Below are 17,838 nucleotides of genomic sequence, written 5' to 3'. Positions count from 1 at the left end.
TAGCCGCTGTGTCCTGTCAGCGTACAGGGTGCACACGTTGCTGCCAGGGGAGACAGTGTAGCCTCCAGAGTTAGGAAGGCTCCCCCTTCCAGCGGTGCAGGGGCTGGATGTGGGGACCAGGGACTGGGAATCCCGGTGCAGTGGCCCTGAACTGTGTCATGCCGTAGTGACTCGGAGAAGGGAGTGACCAGCACCCACCCCTGCAGGGGGCTGCGTGGACCTTGACCGTCTCCCAGCCAAGCACTGACTCAGCCAGCTGCTGCTGAGCATGCAGGATTCAATGGGGCCAGCCCAGCACACCCCTGCCCTTTCCCTGGGACCTGGGAGTTAGGCTGCTTTCCACATCCTCAGCTATGCAGCCTCTGAACCTCTCATTTTATTCTGCGCTGGGGCCCTGCAGCCACCCCCTTCGCCCATGGGCCCTGGCTAGCTGCCCTTGTGCAGGCCAGCAAATTCCGTGGTCTTTCTCTGCGCGATTTCCCCAGGCAGCCTCCCAGCGGGCAGTCAGGGCTGCGAGCCCAGCCTAGAGAAGCGTCGCTCCACGCTTTGGGATCCCACATCCTGCAGCAGCATCACGTCCTAGGTGAGGTCAGTTCTGGTTCTTCTAGGAATCCCGCACTGGACACAGCTCCCTCGGCTATCGGGATGCAGGGGGCTAGGGGATGATGTTTTAGAAACACATGGAGGAGTGCACCTCGCTCGCAGTCCTTGGGGCGGCTAGCAGGAATGCAGGGCGCTCAGCCTGGCACCTACACAACAAGGACCACAAACCTAAGGGTGCAACCCAGGAGCATTGCCCAGCTCAGAAGTTTCCCCACAGAGGTGGCCCTGGCCAGGGGGAAGCCACTTCCAGAAGTCCGGCCTTCCTGCTCACATCCTGCATCATACCAGCGCTCCCACTCGGGCTCCCACGCCGGGCGTGTTGTGCCGGTCGCCGGCACGGCAATGGCAAAGATCCTGAGCCTGCTGTGTGTGTTACTTAGCGCCATGCTGGTCGGAGCTGCTGGGCTCGGGGCTTTATTACTGGAGACAGCACACTGGCCTGGGCTGGTCTAACCCGGGCTTCTTGCTCTGATGGTCACGTGCGATCCTTGCAAGCCCCTGCCGCGGCTCCGGTAATGGGAACCCTGCAGCTGCCCCTTGCGACACCCCCCTCCACAGCAATGCAGAACCGGGCTGCAGCGTCCCTGCCATGAGGCGAGCAACGCACCAGGCCAACGCCAGCCCGTGACTGGGTGGCGCTCACGCCCTCCCCCACTGCTGCAGCCCCACCGCACTCATCGCTGCTCTGGGAGATCCTGTTTTTCCTGCCTCCTTGAGAGAGGAAGCCCCGGTCCTACGGTTCTGAGCCTCCCACGGTGCCGGAGCCTTGGTTCTCGCACTGATGCAGGAGCAGAAATCCTTTCCTTGCGCTGGCCCCAGGCTTGAGGATGGCATGTCCCCTGCCTGCTGGGGCCCGTACAATGGGCTGGGTGCAGCCACCTCCTCCTGACTGTGTCCTGGGCCTTATGCAAACGTCCCTGCCCAGGTGCCCCTGCAGACTCAGAGCAGCAACCTAGCGGCTAGGTCTTCACCGCAGCGCGAACTCAGGCAATCCACGCTCGCGTGGACTCCTCCTGAGTCAGCCTAAGCCGGGGAGCACGGCCACGCAGCGTGTGTGTGAGCCGCTGAGGAGTCGTGCTAACACGAGCTGTAGCTACACCCCCGGAGGGTGGGTTCTTGTGCGTGGACGGGACTCGAGTTAGGGGCGCCACCCACGTGCACTGCAGGGAAGACAAGCCCTGAGAGTCTGGTCGGCTTCTCTGGGGCTGTTTGCAGGCCTAGCGAGGCCTGGAGGACCCACCATGCTGGAGCAGTCTCTAGGCCCTCCTAGGCCAGGATTCAGTCTCTGGGAGGGGCCAGCCCCTCAGAGGAAGGTGTAAGAACCAAGTAGCAGCAGCTGTTGGAGAACCTGCCCCCCGCAGTAGGTCTCTCCCTGACCCCAATCACCTAGAAACTGGCTCCAGCCCCGAAACGCAAGGTTTGGCTCCCCTTCCGCTGTCTGTGTTGGGGCCACTGCATTGTCCCACATCTGTCCTCCGCAGAGTGCCTGTTCTCCTGCCTCTCCCAGCTGCCTGGCCGCGGTCGCCTGTGCTCCTAGGACACCCTCCCTCGAAGCCTTGGAGGGATGAAGCCAGTTTGCCAGGCCAAAGGCCACAGCTGGCTCTTCTCCCCCAGCCCAGGCTGGGGAGGCCTCGTTGGAGCTGCCCTGGGATGGGAGCTCAGTTCCAGGGAAAGGGGCAGCTGCTCCCCACACACACTGGGGCAACTTGGGTCTAAAGAGCCACCCCTGCCTCCCACTCCCTCCTCTCTCAGCAGGGGAGAGGCTCCGTTCAAACCCCGGCTGCCAGCCTAGAGCAGGGAAGCCCGCAGCAGGCTGGTGGGGCTGGGCCCTGTCTGAATGGGTGGCACTTGGAGACTTCCCACCCTGGCTTAGCAGCAGGTCCTCAGTGCTGGGACTCCCAGCCGTGAGCACCACCGGAGCCTGGCCAGGAGGAGCCTTAGTGCCGACTGGCTGGGCAGAAGGTCTGAGCTCGCTCGCTGGCTGGCCCCAGGGAGGAAATGAAGATCAGCTGCCTCTGGCCTGGCCATTCTCAGGGCAAGAGGGGTTTCCAGCAAATAGACTGGAAACAGTCCAAATAGACTGCAGGAAGCCACCCCTGCAGCAGTGAGGACCCCTGCATGCCCCTGGGGGCCATGCCAGCACCAGGAGAGCAGGGAGAGCCCAGCTGGTTGTGAAGAGCCACCGCAGCCAGGTACTGGGGGAGAAGGAGGTTTTCTTTGGGGGTGAAGAGGACTATGACCTGCTGGCTTAGGGGAGGGGCCGGGGCAGCGTGCACAGGGTGTCCTGCCCCTGGTGGCAGCGGGCGGGAGCACACACAGAGCCATGTGAAGCCAAACCGCCTTGTGAAGCAAGTGCACCTTAATCCCCCCACCTGGTTTAAAAGAGAGGCAGCAATTTCCCAGGTACTTTATTGCCAGCAGTGGCGAGAGCAACATCAGCTGCGCCCCCGTGGGCTTCTTTGGGCTGCTCCGTAGCCAGGCTGCCATCCTAGGGGGACAGCACTCTCCCACCCCTCGGTACAGGCAGCCCCCCTTTTCACACCTCTCCCCTTCCCCAAATTACCACCCCGCCTTGATTGCTATGGTATGTTCCCACCATCCTCCCGCCTGCGTGGCTGCTTTTACTTTTCACTCAGGGGCTTAGTGCTGCGAGGTTCCGAGGAGCTGATTTGCTACCGACGAGGGCCAAGGCAGGGGGACGGTATGAATTAGGCTCTCAAGTGGGTGTCTCTGCTGGGATGAAATCCACACTGGCCTGCAAACTAACAGCCCAGGCCTGGTAACCCTTGTGGGTGGGGCTAGGATGGCGTAGGTGACCCCAGCCTGTTTTGGCGCCAGGGTCACTCCAGGATGGGGTAGGTGGCATCCGTGGCTACCCCGCAGTTGTTGTCCTTCATGGACATGAGGATGTAGCCATTGTTACCCCAGTAGGTGGACCAGGAGTTCTTCACCAGCCAGTACAGCTCTCCTTGGAGCACACCGTAGCCGACAGCCAAGACCGCGTGGTCCAGGTCACCTCTCTGGTTACCTAGAGGGGCAAAAAATAAATATAAATGACGGCACCATACCACTAGCAAGCTCATTAGTGACAGAACCAGGGCCTAGCTTCTCATCCACACGTCTCCCAGCACTCTGCAGCAGTGGATAAGTGTTGTTATCGGCCAGGTAACCTGAGGCACCGGGTTTACGTAACTAGCCCAAAATCACCTAGCAAATGAACAGCAGAGCTGGGACTAGAAACCAGGAGTCCAGGCTCCCCATCCAGTGCCCGGTTTTCTCCCCTGCCCTGCCTTCAGTGCTCCTTGTTAGCGGTTTCTGACCCTAGAGTTGGTGGCAGGTTCCTGAGCAGTGGCTCCAAGCTTCTCAGATGCTGTTGTGCAGCCTGGTAAGCAGGCAGCAAATCCGTTGGGTTTTATTCCAGCTGCTCCTTTTGGAGGCTGAACCTGTAACCCTCCCAGCCAGCTTGTGGCTCTGGTGAAGCCCTGCCATGTGGCAATATCATCCTCCTCTGAGCCAGGGGTTCCTCCGCTTTAGTTTCCTTTCATCAAAGCCATTGGGCCTCCCCCCACCACCCCAAGGGAAAACCCCACATCTTGCTGAACTGGCTTGTTTGTCTGGTCTGAATGTATGCAGCTGGGAAAGGAGACGTGGCTGCCCCCCCAGTGTCAGATCCCCTGCAACGCACTTGTCAAGCCAGAGGGGCTCCAGATTGCGGGTGGAATCATGGTGTTTACCGCATTCATTGGCAGCACCCCAGCATTGCTGGACTTGGCTGCCAGAAGTCAACTGCCCAGGGCCTGGTTAGAGCCATCCAAAGCCATCCCAGGAGCCGATCGGCCGGGAACGGCCGCACTCACCACACTTGGGTTCATAGTAGACGCCGTTGGAGTAGAAGGAGAAGGACCGCCGGGAGGCATCGATGCTGACGGCCACGGGGCCATTCTTGTAGATGGCAGCTTTCAGGGCCGTGATGTTACCCGAGGTGACGTTGACGTAGCCTTTCATTTTGCCCACCAGCTCGGACTTGTTGTAATGGCACAAGCCGTTCTGCAACACAGACAAAGGAGATGACAGCCACTCTCCTGCACCCCTGCATGCATGAGCCAGGCCGATGGCCCCAGGAGCAGGGTGTCTCGGCTGGTCAGGCAAACATGCGGATGCCCCCTGGGCTCGAAGGAAGCCATAAGCGTCTCTGGCTGCTGGCATGTCCAGTCTATGCTTTAATGCCCCTCTTTTCTTTCTATGACCCCAATCAGCTCTGTGTCCTCCCCCCGACACCCCCGATAGGCAGGGGAGTCTCACCCCCATTGCACTGTCAGGGAAACTGAGGCACGGAGTAAGGGGAAATGATTTGCCAGGCTAGCAGTTGAGCCCAGGTCTTCCAAGTCCCAGGCTAGTGCCTTAGCAGGGCCATGCAGCTGTAATTGGGGTCAGCAAGGGCATGTTATCAGCAGTCCCAGTGGCTGCTTCCCACGTGGATGCTGCACCCTAGTCACTGACTCTAAGTGGGGTCGCTGGAGCGGCCCCATGGGATAGAGCCCCAAAGCCCCGAGAGGTCTCGGCCCTGCTGGAGGCAGAGGCTCCCCCTTCATGGCAACCTGCTTTTGACTCACAGACCTGGGACACACCAGGGAGGTTCAGCGGGATCAGAGCTCCCGTGCCAATGGAGCCGCTCCCCGGGCACCTCCGGCAGCCGAGCCGGAGGGCGCCGCGCTCACCTGGCCTTTGTACAGGCCATAGGAATCGGTGCTGGCGATGCCGCCGTGCTTCTTGATCCACTCGTACGCGCTCCACTCCTCACCGCCGTCACAGCCATAGTTCCCGAAGCCCCAGGAGCAGTCGATCAGGACTTGCTGGGACAGCGGAGTCACTACTCCTGTCTGGGGAGGGAGGAAACCCAGGTCCTCAGCTGCAAAGTCCCAGCCAGGCGGCTGGATCAGGAGCTATGAGCCTAGAGGGGGTGTTCCCAGCTCCGCCATCGCCACCTCCAGCCAGCCTTGAGCTACAGCTGTGCCACCTGGGGCCCACGCAGTGGGGAGTCACCCCAATATCCCTGGATCTCCCTAATTCAGCACAAAGACCATTCCCACCCCTCCAGCTGCTGGAGCGCCCCCAATCCCCTCCCCACCCTTGTTCCAGGGCTGCCCAGTGTTCTTGGGGCAGGGCTCTTGTTGCTGCAGGGTGGCTCCTGCACTCCCAAGCCAAGCCCTGTTGTGGACGCGCCATCCAGCTGGGGAGCCGGACGGGCTGCCTGTGACATGTAGGCACACAGGTTGTGCCCTCAGCAGAGCATGCAATCTCCTCACTGGGAGGCAGGCGGGCTCTCACCTTGAGGAACAGGGCACCCTCCATTGCCCCGGTGACAGCAAAGCTCCAGCAGGAGCCGCACACGGCCTGGTCCTTCACTGGGGTCACGGCGCCTGGGGAGGGAAGGAGGGAGCGAGCGAGGGGTCAGGGACTGAGACATATGGGGCAGGTGCCTCCAGGAATCTCCATCTGGGGAGCTCTAATCCACCCGGTTCCCTCTGTGCCTGACTCCCTCCCTTGCTGCCCAAGAGCTACCAACGATCCCCTGTAATGCAGGGCGTAGAGTGCTGGCGACTGGAGTTTTAGCTTCTTGGGCCTGGCGCTACCCCGGCCTGGGTGCTGGCAGAGCCCCCTCCCCCGACAGGGATCTCCGCGCGCTAACTAGCAGCCATGAATTAGGTCTCGCATGGCCCTGTGTAGCAGGGAAGTATCGCCAGCTCCATTTTACAGATGGGGAAACCGAGGCAGCGCCTCGGTGACTTGCCCACGGTCACACGGGGAGTCTGTGATAGGAGCTGAAAAATGACCCCCCGGTCTGTTCAGCTAATTGGGCTGCAGCTTCTGGATGGCAGCACTACTGTAGTAAGACCAGCTTTGGTATAATTCGTTCCCCGTTAATCCCTTCCTGAGGCATTTAGTTTGGTGCCAGCCCCGGGCCAGCCTGCTTGTCTGTCCCAGGGTTTGCACGAACAGCACTGCACGGACCTCTGGGTAACAATGGGATGCCAGCAGCTCCAGCCCGTAAGGCCGAAGCCTTCAGAAGCGCCCCGGGGTTGTTTCTTTTCAGGGGCCTCTGATTTTTGGAGTCCCAACTCACAACCCATCAGGCCAGGCTTCATAGAATCATAGAATATCAGGGTTGGAAGGGACCCCTGAAGGTCATCTAGTCTAACCCCCTGCTCGAAGCAGGACCAATTCCCAGTTAAATCATCCCAGCCAGGGCTTTGGCTTCCAGGCAGAGCTGTGCGATTCCAGCTCCCATTGACTTCCCCAGCAGCAGGGGGCGCCCCGCACCCTGGACATATAGCCCCTCGAGGGTTCGAGCCCTGTGAGTAGCAACGGGGTGTGGAAAGGGAGGCAGGAGGAAATGCTCCATCCGGACGGAGCTTTCTGCCCAGAAGCAGCCACATAACAACCCACTCACCGTACAGCCTCCAGTCCAGGCTCTCGGGCAGGATGAGGCCAGTATACCCCTCGGACGGGAACGGCTGCCCGTTGTTGGGGGCCCCGCTCTTTAGCCGCCCCCGCAGCACGGCCATCTCCTCCGGGGTGCGGTCGGCCAAGTGGTTCAGAGCCAGCTTGTAGGACAGGTTGGCCCGATTCTTGGAGTGAATGAACCTGGGCAGGGATGGGTGCCGTGAAGAGAGGGGGAGCCAGGCAGCGATGGCTTCTGGGCGCTGCTCTGCCCACCTGGCATAGGAAGCTCCTGCCACAGGGCAGGGTGTGTGGCACACCTCTACAGCCCTGGCGAAGGAATCCCTACCCACCAGGCACACCCACAGCGTCCTCCCCTGTGCAGCAAGCAGATTAACCCTTAGAGGGCTGGTGCAGCCTCAAATGGCAGCCAGACGGCTTTGGGGGATGCCCGGTGCCCACAGTCTGCGACCCAGGAGGGTTCTGTGTGTTGGGGACAGGGGGAACCAAGGGATGCCAGCCTGAAAGGAAGTCAACAGACCAGCTCCCGCTTGCTGCGTAGACATACCCCGAGGAGATGAGATTGCAGCTCCTGGAGGCAGACCCAAGGGAGCGCTGATGGAGCGAGGAGATGTGCCCCCAGGCCCTGCGGGACTCCATTCTCCAGCCGCTAGCTAGAGTCCGCTGCTAGACCAGGTGCTGCTGGCGTTGTGGACAGGCCGTTCTCCGCCACGTACAAGGCTAGCTCAGGAAGGTCCGTTCCGCAAGCAGCCAAGGCCGAGCCCCCGCCCAGCTCCCTGGGGGAACCCTCCAGCCTCCCTGACCCAGCAGAGATGCCGTTTCCTTCAGCACGCGATGCACCAGCTCCCTCCTCCTCCTCCTCCGTGACCCCAGAGCCCCCGCTGCCCCCAGGCAGCCCTGTACCGCATGTTGTGGGTGAAGGTGTGTGTCCTGTGCTCCATCTCCTGCTCGCTGCCATAGCTCTTCCCGAACGCCTTCCGGTAGTGGTGGAATACCTGGTGGGACCGGTCCTCCTGCTGCCCCACAAAGTCCTGCATGGGGTTGGCCAGGATCCAGCGCTCTGCTCCCAACCCGGGGAGCTCCCCACAGGACTTCGTTCCTTGGGCACAAGCACAGGCAGCCGTCACCCCCAGACTCCCCTCGCTCCCCCGCCCGGTTAGGGGCAACCCATACAGGGGCTTCAGTGAGTGCTCTGATGCCTGCAGGGGTGGGTGGACCAAAGCTCTCCCAGCTGCCCAACCTGCATGGGGCTTTGCCTCTCTGCAGGATGCTTTTCCCATGGACTGTTCCTCACTCCCTTCGAAAATGCAGGTCAGCAGGGCTGGGTCAGACGAGGCTGCCGGCCCCCCCCCCAATGCTAGTGCCACATTCACTGCTCAGTGCCCAGGCGGAAGCGGGCAACGCCCTGCTGCCGCAGCTCTACAGTGATCATTAGATCCCTTCCCCGCCTCGCCCCAAGGAGCTGGGAGATCCCCTCCTCTCTCTATCCTGACTGTGGCAGCTTCCCACTCCTCTTTCCTAGCAGGCACAGGCTGGTTTGGCCTCCCATGGGCCTGCCCGACCTCCCCTTCTCCCTTGGCTGGCCTCAGGGTTGGAGGCAAAGAGAAGACATTGGCATCAACACTCGGCACGGGATCTTGGGCCTTCCAGATGCCAAGAGCCTTGCTATGCCAGCAGGGCTTCCACAGAACTGGGCTACCTTGCAGAGAGGCCCGGATCAGCTGCGAACCTTATCCCCCAAGCTGGCTTAGCAGCTGGGTCCGGAGCCAGCCACCAGGGGAAACATCTGAGAGCAGGCGGCGGCCCCCAGCCCATTTGTCTCCAACATTTCTCCAGCCCACGGGGCTGAGCTGCCCTTGCTCAACGTCTGTTTGGAGCTGGAGATGGGTGCGGGGGCTAGTTTCCCTGCCCCGCCCCTGAGTGGCTCTGTCGAAATAGTTTCACGGCTGCTTCTGGGCACCTCCCACGGCAACAGGACGCAGGGCACCACCCACCCCTTCCTCTCTGCCCTGGGCTTCGTGAGGTCAATTCCTGACTCTGCCACAGATGGCCTGGGGCGGACCACATCCTCCCGCTGTGCCTCGGTTCCTAATCCTCAGCTCGGATCCCTTCCTCCCGCCCTTTGTCTACGTCCCCGTCGGGGCCAGGCTGGTCTCTGCGTGCGTCTTGGTGCGGCCCCTAGCGCGAAGGGACCCTGCTCCCGGCTGAGTGCTTTTGGAGTACAGAGAAGAGGGCGAGGCTTGTCTCGGGCATGGATAAATGCTGGCCCAGGGATGGAGAGGGCCCACCAGGCCCATCTTACCGTTGGTGGGGAGGTTGAAGGCAGAGGCCGGGTAGCTGTGGCTGAAGTCGCTGTAGTCGATCTCGTACTTGTCGTAGTGGGAGCCCAGCACGCTGTTGTAACCCCGCATCTCGTAGTGGACGGGCGACCAGCCGCAGCTGGTGTTGGTCACCCACAAGGTGTAGACGTTCTTCTTCTTGCCCCAGTTGGACATGTCCTGCCACACGCTGCAGTACTGCCCTTTGAAGTACTCCTCCCGCAGGAACTGGGGCGGCAACGGAGGGTAGCCGGAGTTAGGCCCCGTGGTTCTTCCAGCGCTCTGCTGGTGAGACTGGCCCACGCTGCCCACGGCACCTCTTTCCCGCCCCGAGGCAGCTGGTGCTAATCCAGCCCCGAGCCTTGCCTTAGCAGACGCCGCCCAGCACATGGAGGTTGTGGGGCTAGGCACCAGCTGCAGACCCATCTCCTTGCCCCATCCCCAGAGAGGAAAGTTTAGTTAGGCTCTTGGGGCAGGAATTGTCTCTTGTTTGGTGTCTGTCCTGCACCTAGCGCAGTTGGGCCCTGGTCCGTGACTGGAGCTCCTAGGTCAGCTGCTACCATCCTACATAACAAATAATTTCTCTAGGCCACCCAGAGCGCTTCCTGTGCCCGCATCCTTCATTCATGGAGCTAAAAACTCCTCAGCCACCATCAGAAAAGTCCTTCTGGCTTCGAAGATCCCCAGGACGACCCCTCCCCCGTCCTCCCTTCCAACCCAGTCCTCCCTTGTCTACCTCTGGCTATGCCCTCCGCAAGCTTTGGTTCATTCAACGCGGCTTCTGAATACATACAGCGAGCAGCTGTGTTATTTGCCCTTGTATTCCTGTAGCACCCAGTGGCTCCAGTCAAGCATCAGGGTGCCACCGTGCTAGGCATTGCATCACAAGGAGATGGGCCTCGCTCGGAAGAACTCCCAGTCTGAGTACGAGCTTGAATCTTTCCACAGCCCCGCTCCCCAGGGAGCTGCGTTAAGCAAGTAGCAGTATATTGGTGAGTTTTCCCCATATGCCCAAGGCCTTTTAAACAGCCATTACCAAATTATCATCCGGGCGAAGCAGATTTCAGTTTTCATTCAGAGTCCAGGACACATGAAAGCAACTTTGCCCAACGCCCACAACGGGGATCTCTCGGTAGTGGGCAGCTGAGTCACCACACGGGCTCGCCCAAGCTGCCACCTCGTTGTAGTAAGGACTAGTTGCAACAAATCTCCCAGGGTTGGGAAAGGAGAAGAGATTCTTGGCCAGCACTGGTGCCTCCTTCCCAGGTTCACCTCCTTCTGCAGGGTCTGGCTGGCCAGGCAAACCCCCTGCTCTGATTGGGGCCGTCCATTTCTGACACCGCTAACAAAGCTACCCTGGACTCCTTGGCTTGCTGTTCTATTTTTGTGCTGCTTAGACACAGGGCTCCCCCAGAGGGCATGGAATGGGTTCTCCGGGTCTTATGCTTCCTGGCTCTCAGCAGGGGATGGAGAGGAGTGTAAAACGCCACGAATCTCTACTTGGAATATCTCCAGAGATATTCAGCTAGGGCTAGAGCAGCCCCGAGGCTGCTCTAAACTGCTCCAAGTATTGGGAGAGAGAATTGGGGAGCTGTAACAGTGCACCTTCCCAGCTGCACCCCACAGCGGGGATCTGGACAGCTACACAAGGTGTATGCATGAACCTTCACCAGCCAGGAGAGGCCAGGAAGAACACTGAAAGACACAGGGACTCAAGCAAGGAGACAGAGACTTGGCATTTACCGATAAGCTATGGAACAACTGTCTGCAGCTTCCCACATACCTGTAAGGAGGAGGCCTGCAGCGCGTGTCCAGGCCAACTGTCAGGCGCTGTCTACAATGCCACACGGACTGGAGATCAGAATGGGCCTGACGGTTCTCCCAGCTACAACGAACCCAATCGCTGCTCTGTCCCAGCCAAGCTGCTGTCAGTCTGAGGGTCTGGCGTCAGAGTCATGCCAGCTGAGGGTCTGGCCCAGTGCCTGGGGTCCTGCACTCCTCCCCCATCCTGCCCAGATCCCCGGTAGAAGGGGCTCACCTTGAAGCCATGTGTGTGGGGAAAGACGCTCTGTGGCTTGATAAGCTTCTCTTTCGTGCCGTTGATCTGGAAGCACTTCACGATGTTCATTTCCATCTCAGTAGTTTCCGGCGTAATCTTGTAGCTGGTACCGTACGGCTTCACCGATCCCAACTGGTAAGTTATCACCTGCCCTGCAAGGTAGGAAGAGAAAATAGAGGCAGCCATTTTCTACGCAGGGCTGCTCTTAAGCATTCTCCGTCCTCCTCCCACAGAGCACAGACTGAGGGGGTAGGCTCCTGCTTCCCCCCGCCCCAGGATAGCAGATGCCATGCTTCCCTGAGCCACAGGCATGGTCGTTGGGTCTGGGAGAGCCAGGCACGGCATGCAGGTGACAATAGGAAATGTCACGTGGACCCTGCACTTCCACCGCAACAGGGATTTTATTATCCTTGGTGCGTGACGTCCACATTGCTCCCCACTGTAGCGAATCCAAGCAGAGGCAACCCATGCCTGACCGATAGCGGGACTGAGCTCTGCAGGGTGGCCTTCCAGAGAAGAGCCATTCGTGGCCCTGTGGCCTACACACACTAAGTAAATCAGGGTCTGGTCGTGCAAGTGGCTGAGTGTCTCCCGGTGCTGCCGAGCTCTCGGCTCCCAGCGGAAGTCCTGGGCAGCACAGCGCTTTCTGCGCCTTTCAGAACGGGGCCTTCCGCGGATCACTTGCTGACACCAGGAACCCCGCAGAAGTTCTCAGCCTCGGCTTCTTCACCAGCGGCTGCAGCTCCTGAGCAAGCCCCTTGCAAGAGCAGGAGATGGTGTCACCCCAGACTGGCACGTGAACCACCCAGAGGCACATCCTGCTCTACAGACCCCCAGGAGACTCTCTCTAGTCCGCCTCCCACAAGTACCCCGGCGGCTTACCGTGGTAGTACTGGATCCGGCTCTTTCCTCCGGTCAGGTTGTACCAGGCTTCGAAGGGCTCCTCGATTTCGGCGTAAGGCAGGCTGATGACTCCTGCAGCATACGAGTGACAGGTTAGTCAGTGTCTTTTGCTTGGGACAAGGGCCCATCTGTAGTTCGCGGAGATTCCCTGGGAGAACGCAGACTTCGAACCAGCCCGTTCAGCCAACCCGGGAGACAAGGGTGAGCCTGTCGTCCTGAGGTACAGCTCGAAAGCACAGGCGTGCGCAGCTCGCTTTGGTGCTCTCTGGATTCGGTGCTTGGAGGGAGCTTCGCGTAAAGTGCTGAGTTCTGGAAGGTGCAGGAGGCCAGCGCTCTTCTCACATGTGGCTGAGGATTGCCATAAACTAGTGCAAGCCTCCGACCAGCTGTCCCCACTGCCCTAAGCCAGTGGTCCCCAAACTGTGGGGTGCACCCGCCTAGGGGTGCACGGAGAAATGTTCAGGGCATTTGTGGCGGGGCCTGGGCCAGCACCCCTGGGGAGCAGGGAGGGAGCACCACCCTGCCCCACTCTGCCCCCAGACCAGTTCCAACCCCAGCCCAGCTCTTCCCCTCATTCCCTCTCCACCTCTCGCCCCAGCTCCCCGCCCCGCCAGCTCTGCCCCCAACTCCACCTTCAACCATGTGGCTCTGGTGAGGAAGCCTTGGCTGTGCAGTAATGGGGGTGGGGGGGCGGACAGAGTTCATTACTGGTAAGAGAGGGTGCGACAGGAAAAGTTTGGGCCCCACTGCCCTAAGCTGTGGTGGGTGGATTTGCCAGATCACCCAGAGGAAGCTCCTACGCGCCAAACCCGTTGGGTATATGGCTACGCTTTGAGCTGGCAAAGAAACCCTCAGGCTAGCTCTGGCCTCATGCACTGAAACCAGAGCACAGCCGCAGCAGGGGCTAGCTACCCTGAGGGTGCAGCTCTGGGGAGGTGCACGCTTCCGTCGGGTTTATCTCTGTGAACATGGGAATGAGACTAGAGGGCTCTAATCTGGGGCAGAGCATTTCCTGCCAGTGCTGGAGCCGGCTCTCACTCCCTGGGGTTCAGAGACACCCCTGGGCTAAGCTGTCGATGGCGCCGAGCTCATGGATGGTTCCTAGGGGCTCTGAAGGCCACTCAAGTTCCTCCAGGCCCAGCACAACACAGAATCCTGGGCATGGATTAAGCGAGGCCCATGCCTCAAAGACAGGCTAAGCGAACATTAGAGAGGCCCCATCCAGTGCTGCCAACTCACACCCTTGGTTTCTTGGGCTTGTAATTGCTGCACGAGTTTATCCAGAGCAAGCACTCTGTGGGAGGCTCTCGCCGCGAGCGATCGGTGCGTGTGTCGAAAGGCCAGGCTCTGTCGTTGGAGGGATAATCATAGGAAGCTAGACATTAAACTGCAGCTTTGTTGTTGTTGTTGAAGAGGGTTTGTGCAGGCAACGTACAGCCGGCTTGCCAAAAGCCACGCCACTGTTTCATCCCAGGAAAAAGCCACAGACTCACCTCAGAGGCCCAGAGTCAAGACATTCTTCTGCATTGAGTCGAGAACAATCATTATCATTCTTTTGTTTGTCAGTTGCACACCCACAGTGTGCTGGGCGCTGGCCCCACACAGCCAGGAAAACACAGTCCCTGCCCCAGGAGCTTCCAGTCTGAGGAGACCAGCCAAACTGGAAGCCTGCAGGAGAGGGACGCAGGCCCAGATCCTCAGACGTACTTAGCTTCCTGCTGTCCATTGGAAGTTAGGAGCGTAAATACCTCTGAGGATGTGGCCCCTGGTGCTCCGGAGCCTGGCTGTGTGCCAAGCTCTGTTTACTAGTAGAGCTGGGAGTTGATGGAGTCACTGGGTTGAGCTCTCCTTCAGTTATTTTTTTTTCCCGAGAAGGCAGATCAGATCCAAGGCCTCAATTAACCTCAGCAGCAATTTGCCCTACGCAGCTTTGCACAATTGCACCGGGCGAACCCGTGGCTCTGTCGGGCTGGGCAGAGGACTCCCATCATAGGGCCTATCCCTAGCTTCTGGCTCAGGGGCAGGGTATGCTTCAGTCTGGTTTGTTTTACACACACACACACACAGCAGGGTGAGGGTTTGATTTGCTGCCCATCCGGCCCTGAGTTGTACAGAGGGAATGTTACCTTTGACATGGTAGATATCTCCAAATTCAGGGATTGTGCTTAAACGTTTGCAGCCTTTTCCTGAAAGCAAAGGAAAACAGAGGTACAGAGCTGACCCTGATCTGCCAGCACAGCCAACATGTTCCCCCTGTTGGAGGGCTCCAGTTACACCTGAGGGCCAGTTTCAGACTTAGGCCAAGTGGGTGCAATGTCATGGACTTCAGTGGATTTGCACCTGTTTACAACAGTTCTTAGCTCTAGAAATGGCTATGTGGGTTTGCATGGAGCACTCACTCCAGCGCGGGGGGTGGGGTGAGATAAATAGGGTTACCATACGTCCGTATTTTCCCGGACATGTCCGGCTTTTTGGTTCTTAAATTGCCGTCCAGGAGGCATTTTTAAATATCTAAAAACGTCCGGGATTTTGCCATTATTATTTTTCCCCAAAGAAGAGTGGATCATTCAAGAGAGAGAGTGAATGTTGATCATTTGAGAAAGAAAGTGAATGCCGATCACTCGAGAGAGTGCCCACTTTCCCCCCTAGCGCCCAGCGCTTGCGCCGCGAAACAGCTGTTTCACGCTGCTGGGAGGGAGGGGGCAGGAGGGGGAACATGGCACGTTCAGGGGAGGAGGCAGGGCCAGGGTGGAGATTTGGGGAAGGGGTCTAGTGGGGCAGGGAGGGGGCAGAGTTGGGGCAGAGACTTTGGGGAAGGGGTTGGAATGGGGGCGGGGAAGGAGTGGAGTTGGGGCGGGGCTGGGGGGGGCAAGAGCAAATCCCACCCCCGTGGAGTGTTCTCTTTTTTGAATGTTGAAATATGGTAACCCTAAAGATAAAGGTGGCAAACCAACAGGCCCTGGGCCATGTCCTGTAGTGGGAGGAGCAACCTAACTCACTGCAGCCGGGAAACACTTGCATCCACTGGCGGTGTGCGGATCGCATGTCCTTGTGGGAGGCCCCATCAGTCACTCAAGGTGAGAAGGGACCGCCAGGGTCAGCTAGTCTCACCCCCTGCCAAGAGGCAGGGTTTGTGGTGTCTAAACCATCCAAGGCAGGTGGCTACCCAGCCTCCTTTGGAAAACCTCCACCGAAAGCACTTCCACAACCTCCCAGGGTGTCGGTTCCACTGTCCTTACAGGCCGGAAGTGTTTCCTGAGATTCTAATCTAAATCCGCTCTGTGATAGTTTGAACCCGTAGCCTCTTGTCCTGCCCTCTGTGGCAAGAGAGAACAACTTTCCTCCATCTCTTTTCATGGCAGCCTTTCAAATATTTGAAGACCACTCTCATGTCCCCCCTTTACTCTCCTCTTTTCCAAACTAAGCATGCCCTGTTCCTTCAGCCTTTGCTCAGCTGCCTTATTCCATCCCTTCCATCAGCTTCCTGGCCCACCTCTGGATCCTCGCCAGTTTCTCTCCATACTGCATGGCTGATAAAAGAAAGATTTGGCCAAGATTTCCACAGGGGAGTGCCTGATGCCAAGCTCCTACATGCAGTCTTAGGCACCTATGTAAATGGGCTTGGGTCTCAAAAGTGATGAGTGCCCACAGTTCCCACTGGCCACACTGGGTGGCACCAGGTTGCATTAGGGGGGGCTGGTAAGGTGTGGTCCTGTGGCCTACACCGTTGGCCTGTGGGTTGCACTGGTCAGGATTTGAGCCTCACAGTTTAAGACACATCACGTGCTTCTCCTGCTTTACCCTAGGGGATGTGGGCGTGCAGGCAGGATCTCTGCTCCCCAACAATTTGGCTGGGGCTTAGTCATCAGCCGCAGGATGAAGCTAACACACCCTGTGTTTTAAGGAGCTCGTCTTTTCCCTCATGTCAGCATCTTCCTTGGAGGAGGACAGGTCCTTAAACTGGAGGGGTAACCACAGCCTGTCTGGAAGCAACGCCACGCCATGGTGCCCACTGCTCCCTCCACCCTTTGGTCCCCCAAAGGAGGCTGGGGGGCCGAGAGGAAAGGCAGCTGGCACGTAGCCCACGGCCCTGTGCGCTTCCCTGGGTAAGAGCAGTGCCTAGGGGCTAGCACATCATGCAGGCCCCCGGCCTCTGCTAGAGGGTGCAAAGCCCGAAGAAGGAAGCTGCCTTTCCCCGGACGGCCCTCCCTGGGGGTGATGCCCCAAGAGAGGCCCAGCTCGGACAGCGAGGGAGCGTCGTAGGAATGCCAGCACCGCCGCAGCTAATGCCAGGCTGCAGCCACAGCGTCCGGGCAAGCTGCTGCTGCACTACAGAGCACGTGCCTCCCAGAAAAGGGGGGTCAGCTCCCACCCAGAGGGCGCCCGGCCACACCGGTTTGCTTTTAGGTTAATCTCGGATTCCCCCTGGAACGCCAGCGACGTTTCACGGCGGTCCCTGCTCCCATGCCTAATTCAGCCCCCTCTGCCCCTACACGGCTGCCCCCCGCCTGCTGTGTTCCCCCTACTCCAGCACTGCTGTACAGGGCATAAGGCTGAGGACCATCCAGTCTGTGGCTTGCAGGAGCCAGTGGTCCCAGTTGAGAACTAACCATCCAGTCCAGCTTGTCCGGCCGCATTTCACTGGGCAGAGCCAAGCGTCCCAGCTACGCTGCCCCATCCAGCGGAGGCTCTCCAAGCGCTTCACTGACACTTGTGAGCATAGCCTCACACCCCCTTTCCCTGGCGTGGATGGTCAGTATGGTTCTCTCCTGGGGAAACTGAGGTCCAGCAAGGGGAAGTGACTTGCCCAAAGGTCACGGAGGAAGCCTCAGTCTCAGTCCTCCCTTCCTCCCAAGCAGGCGGAGGAGAGGCCCTCAGGTCGCCCTACCGGTTCCCCTGCTCCCATCACCTGTTGCTTTCCATCGGCTCTCACTTGGCCGGGAGCAAACGTTCTCTCTGTAACAGCATCCCTCGGAGATGCGGGAGCTCTACTCTCCCCGGCTCAGCGGGCTGGAGAGACAGACTCACCTGCGACCGAGCTCCACAGTGCGAAGAGCAGAACCCACTGGAGCGCCCCCATCCTCGCAGCTCCCTGCTCGACCTGCCCTGGGCTGCAGCCGTCTGAGCAGCAGCTCCGAGCACCACCTTTAAACAGTGCCGGCAAGACCAGGAACTCGGGGATCCAATGCCACAGCCAGACCCTGCCCAGAGGAGGGGAAGGAGCCTGAGCATGTCTTTGCAGACAGCTCATTTGCTGGTGCCTCCAGTGCTGGGAAGGGTGGATCTGGCAAAAGAGGGAGGAGCGGGGAGGTGAAATGAAAGGGCGAGAACAGATCCTACTCAGGCAGGGCGAAGAGTGGAGTGCAGCCCCGTGGAGCCTTTCCTGCCTCTGAGCTGAGCCAGGCGTCTCTTACAGCGGGCTCATTTCGGCACGTGGGCCGATCAGCTCCAGGGCCAGCCAGCCTGGCCCCTAGAGCCTTGGTCAGACCGACT

The 17,838-nt window shown here is 59.4% G+C and overlaps 1 protein-coding gene across 1 annotated transcript; it reads right to left on the bottom strand.

Annotated features, from left to right (window-relative positions):
* Positions 1 to 3,007: 3,007 nt before the first annotated feature.
* LOC140900350 (digestive cysteine proteinase 1-like) lies at positions 3,008 to 17,526 on the bottom strand. Its single transcript, XM_073317543.1, has 11 exons — positions 17,374 to 17,526; positions 14,472 to 14,531; positions 12,325 to 12,417; positions 11,422 to 11,594; positions 9,368 to 9,611; positions 7,969 to 8,164; positions 7,055 to 7,248; positions 5,932 to 6,023; positions 5,322 to 5,483; positions 4,461 to 4,650; positions 3,008 to 3,631 (listed from the first exon to the last, which is right to left on the bottom strand). Exons 1-11 carry the CDS (start codon positions 17,423 to 17,425, stop codon positions 3,444 to 3,446), a joined length of 1,644 nt encoding a protein of 547 aa, XP_073173644.1. The 5' UTR covers positions 17,426 to 17,526; the 3' UTR covers positions 3,008 to 3,443.
* Positions 17,527 to 17,838: the final 312 nt, after the last annotated feature.

This window comes from Lepidochelys kempii, chromosome 19 (genome assembly GCF_965140265.1).
Source record: "Lepidochelys kempii isolate rLepKem1 chromosome 19, rLepKem1.hap2, whole genome shotgun sequence".
Classification (NCBI taxonomy): domain Eukaryota; kingdom Metazoa; phylum Chordata; order Testudines; family Cheloniidae; genus Lepidochelys; species Lepidochelys kempii.
This window is presented reverse-complemented; position numbering and strand designations above follow the sequence as displayed.

Coding starts and splice junctions, on each gene's coding strand:
- LOC140900350 (XM_073317543.1), bottom strand. CDS start 17,425: ATGGGGGCGCTCCAGTGGGTTCTGCTCTTCGCACTGTGGAGCTCGGTC. Junction 7,249..7,968: donor ACCTTCACCCACAACATGCG/GTACAGGGCTGC, acceptor ATCCCTGCCCAG/GTTCATTCACTCCAAGAATC. Junction 3,632..4,460: donor CTACTATGAACCCAAGTGTG/GTGAGTGCGGCC, acceptor TTGCCCCTCTAG/GTAACCAGAGAGGTGACCTG.